General features: G+C 36.8%; 1 protein-coding gene across 1 annotated transcript in view; it reads right to left on the bottom strand.

Moving 5' to 3' along the window:
• The window catches only part of LOC107730277 (USP6 N-terminal-like protein), a 27,720-nt gene that overhangs the window by 9,290 nt on the left and 14,460 nt on the right, over window positions 1-3,970 (bottom strand). Inside the window, exons 4-9 of the mRNA XM_016541063.1 lie at window positions 3,701-3,740; window positions 2,328-2,408; window positions 2,082-2,189; window positions 1,211-1,320; window positions 327-375; window positions 131-251 (exon numbers count right to left, since the gene is read on the bottom strand). Coding sequence (XP_016396549.1) covers window positions 131-251; window positions 327-375; window positions 1,211-1,320; window positions 2,082-2,189; window positions 2,328-2,408; window positions 3,701-3,740 — 509 coding nt within the window. The remainder of the gene's footprint in view (window positions 1-130; window positions 252-326; window positions 376-1,210; window positions 1,321-2,081; window positions 2,190-2,327; window positions 2,409-3,700; window positions 3,741-3,970) is intronic.

The following is a 3,970-nucleotide window of genomic DNA, read 5'->3' as shown; positions in this document are numbered from 1 at the left end:
TAGGCATATGACTTTATATTATATATATATATATATATATATATATATATATAGCCTTATCCGTTTAAAAAAAAAATTAAATCAACATTAAAATTCTTAGCCAAGAGCAGAATAAATGAGGAGGACTCACCATGCATGGCATGTTTCTGATTGGTTAAGAGCTGGGACAAAGCCCAGAATGCATCTTCTTCATTCATGAACATTAACAGTATGGCAGCAATCTGACTCATGCCCTGGCAGTAACTCACTTCCTGTGGACAAGAACAGACAAAGTCAGCGATTATGTAACATCTCTTTATTAAGCATAGATGTGATCGCACACTTACCGTATTGTAAACAGAGTACGCAGAGAGCACATGGAACAAAGACTGCTGCCTGTGAAGAGAAGAAAAGTGTTGTCAGACTCAAACTCTGTCTTTTACTGAAAGTGCACAATGAAACAAACACACATCAACAACACATGAACCAAACATCCATATTTTTTCCACAAAGATGCATTCGCTCCTCAAATTAAAGTTGAGGCCCTCCCTTCATGTGTGAGCATTAATGACACCCTTCAGATGAGCGAGACTTTCCACTTGGCTCTCTAAGGCCTGCAATCCATTAAACCCACAGTGACATCACTCCCTTTTCTGGCCTGCTTGGGGAACAAGCTCTCAAAATGCAGAAATCAGCTCCAGAGATTGTCTGCAGAAGTGGCGAAGAGAGACTGAGATGTTGATGAACATACACTCTGGCACTTTCATAAAGCACATAAATAGCCAATACGAGAGATGTTTGAGCAAATTTGTGCATTCATTTCGCAATAAACATGCACTGTACATGTCCCTGTTCTGTAAATGTGTCTGTATTTTAGGTGCATATCGGCCACACTTTAGTTTGGGGACAAATTCTCACTATTAACTAACTATTAACTATGACTTTTGCCTCAATAAATTTCTAATTTAGGAGCTTAGCCTTCAATTAGACATGTCTAAAGAGGCCATATCACCAAAAAGGAGGACACTTTGCAGGATTTGTAAAGCCAGGATAAAAACAGAAAATTAATCCTACACCTAAACAAATATACACATTTCAGTTAAGAGATCATTTCCCTTAAATTGATTTCCAGAGACATTTTTAACCTACAAGGGCAGTTTTTTTAACCTTACTAAATGTATGCCTTAAGGCATATAATCAAATTATTTTAATGTGTTCATGTGTTACTTACTTTACACCAAATCGATCCATGAACATGATGTGTTCTCGAAAGGTCCTGTTGATATCAAGGTCAATCTGTTTGATTTCTGGAGAGTACAGCTGGGCTTGCTCCTTCATTCTCTGTCAATCAAACAAATGGCTTCATCAAAAATAGATTCAGTGTTGATAAGTTACCATGCAGTACAAGATGACGTTAGAAGACAACCATTTCTAGATTTAATTATGTGATATTATACCTACAATACTGAGTGGTTTATTTTGTCAAAATGAACAGCTGACTAATACATCTCATTTATCACATACTGTAACTACTTTTATTCTCTTATATAAAAAAAATTCTGCTCATGATATACACACTACCGTTCAAAGTTTTGGGTCAGTTTTAACGTTTTCAAAAGTCTTGTATGTTCACCACAGCTGCATTTATTTGATAAAATAAATAGTTAAACTAATAATGTGAAATATATACTAAGAACACCATAAATAGTGACAATAACCAACAAACTCATAATTCAAACCCACAGCAATATATACACGGAAAAACTAACCACCAAACATGACACAGGTAAAGAACAGTTACCTTGGAAACTATAATACTTCTTGCTTGTTGTAAAATCTCAGCAGCTCTGAAGGTTTGTTTTTCTTGTTTTGTTCTCTTCCATCTCTTTCCATGCCTTCTATCAGCCATCTGTCTGTTTTCAGATCACACTAATCCCTTTGAAATAGCTCTACCACAACACCACTTCAGTAATCCCACTCTAACCAAACACCCGGCTTTAGGCCAGCAGAGACTTGCGGCTACGTAGTGTCCGTAGGTCACAGCTAAATCTGCCGAGTTACTGTGTGTGAATGTGTATGCACGCATGTTTTTAATGTTGTACCTCATATTTTCCTGCATTGTCACTCTTGACTTTCTCAACATCCAGTAGCAGGGCCCAGGCCTGTCCTCTCAGCTGTAGTGGGACGCCTTTATACACCCTCTTAATCATCTGCACAAAGACACCAGGAGTAAGAACAAGTGTGTGTGTGTGTGTTTTAAGCATCACTCTGGTTCTCCATGGAGCTACATCACAGTGCTCTCTCTGATTTTCAGAGAAATGATCACAACCTCTTGAGGTGAAGCTCACCCGGTCACTGTTCCTGTACTTGCTCCAGTTCTTCAGCATTTTCAACCATTTCTGCACCCTCTCAATCTCCACCTGTTTTTGCTGTACAGGGAAAAACAATGAAATCTGATGAATTATGATTTGCAAAAACAAAACAAAAAAAATAGATTTGATTAAAAAGTTAATTTTCTGTTTAATTTTCATTACTTTTCAGTCAACACAAAATAATCATACACCAATCATCACCCAAAAACATCAATAATAATAAAAATAACCGTATCTTATTTAATAATTGTGCTTTTTTTATCCAAGAAGAAGAAGAAGAAGAAGAAGAAGAAGAAGAAGAAGAAGAAGAAGAAGAAGAAGAAGAAGAAGAAGAAGAAGAAGAAGAAGAAGAAGAAGAAGAAGAAGAAGAAGAAGAAGAAGAAGAAGAAGAAGAAGAAGAAGAAGAAGAAGAAGAAGAAGAGTCTCTTGAGCAGCAAATTAACATATATGAAGGATCAAGTGACACTGAAGATTGGAGTAATGGCTGCTGAAATTTCAGCTTAGCATCACAAAAATAAGTTGCATTTGAAAATATATTAAAATCAAACAGTTTTAACATTTCAAAATATTACGGTTTTCAAATAAATGCGGCCTTGGTGAGCACTGAGCATAAGTGACTTCTTTCAAAGACATTCAACATCTTAAATCCAAACTTTTAAATGGTAGTGTAGTTCTCACATCTTCATAGGATTTCAATTATTTACTTTTAAAAGAATTAAATAATAAAAAAAAAAGCTGAAAGAATGTGTCATCAGTGGTATACGGTGCATAACATACATGCTTCTAATCCTCAGAGTCCATTAACAGACAGGTATGAGTATAAATATCTGCTACATGGCACAAACAACCCTCTTGTGTTTTTGTCTAAGGAAGCAATATTTCTTTCCTCATTTGTATAAGTACTCTGAGATTAGATGCAGAACAGGCATTCAGATCACCCTGCTGCCATTAACATCTGTTCTGAGGACCGCTTTCACTCTTTCCACCCCTAGTCTTTAACCTTTACGTGCCACAACACGACTGCACAAATGTCAGCTGGGAAATGCATCAGCCACCTCCACGCTGTGAATACGTCACATGAGAGCACACCTCCAGACAGCCCAGCTGTGTCTGCCACACAATCTTGTGTACTAAACGCTCATGTCTGAAGGTCACCGTAAGCCGGTTTACAAAAGAGCCTCCACACTGCTACTTATTCATTCTGTGATCCTGTGTGTTATCTTTTGTGTGCTAGTTGTGTACGCAAAAAAAAAAAAAAAAAAAACGCTGTTTGAATAGTATATTCACATGCTGTTTGAATACATATCACCTGTATAGTATATTTATATGCTTAATTTGTGTGTGTATACCTTCTCTTCAAGCGCACTGGGTGTGGGTAATTCTTCTTCACTGTGGGAAAAACAAATAGGGTTACAAAACTATACAATACTAGTATACCATCACAAACATTGCTGTCTGGCTGGGATTACGTTTATACCCTGGGATAGCCAAAAAAACAGTAGGCAATTGCAATTTGTACAGAGGTTGTTGTTTGATTCAGACAGATTTAAAATCATAATGTATGCTACAATTCAAAGGTTTGATCTCTTACGCTCACTAGGGCTGCATCTGATCAAAAA

This window comes from Sinocyclocheilus rhinocerous, unplaced genomic scaffold, assembly GCF_001515625.1.
Source record: "Sinocyclocheilus rhinocerous isolate Xijiao unplaced genomic scaffold, SAMN03320098_v1.1 scaffold368, whole genome shotgun sequence".
In the NCBI taxonomy this organism is placed as follows: Eukaryota; Metazoa; Chordata; class Actinopteri; order Cypriniformes; family Cyprinidae; genus Sinocyclocheilus; species Sinocyclocheilus rhinocerous.
The sequence above is the reverse complement of the archived record's forward strand: the minus strand, read 5'-3'. Positions and strand labels throughout refer to the sequence as shown.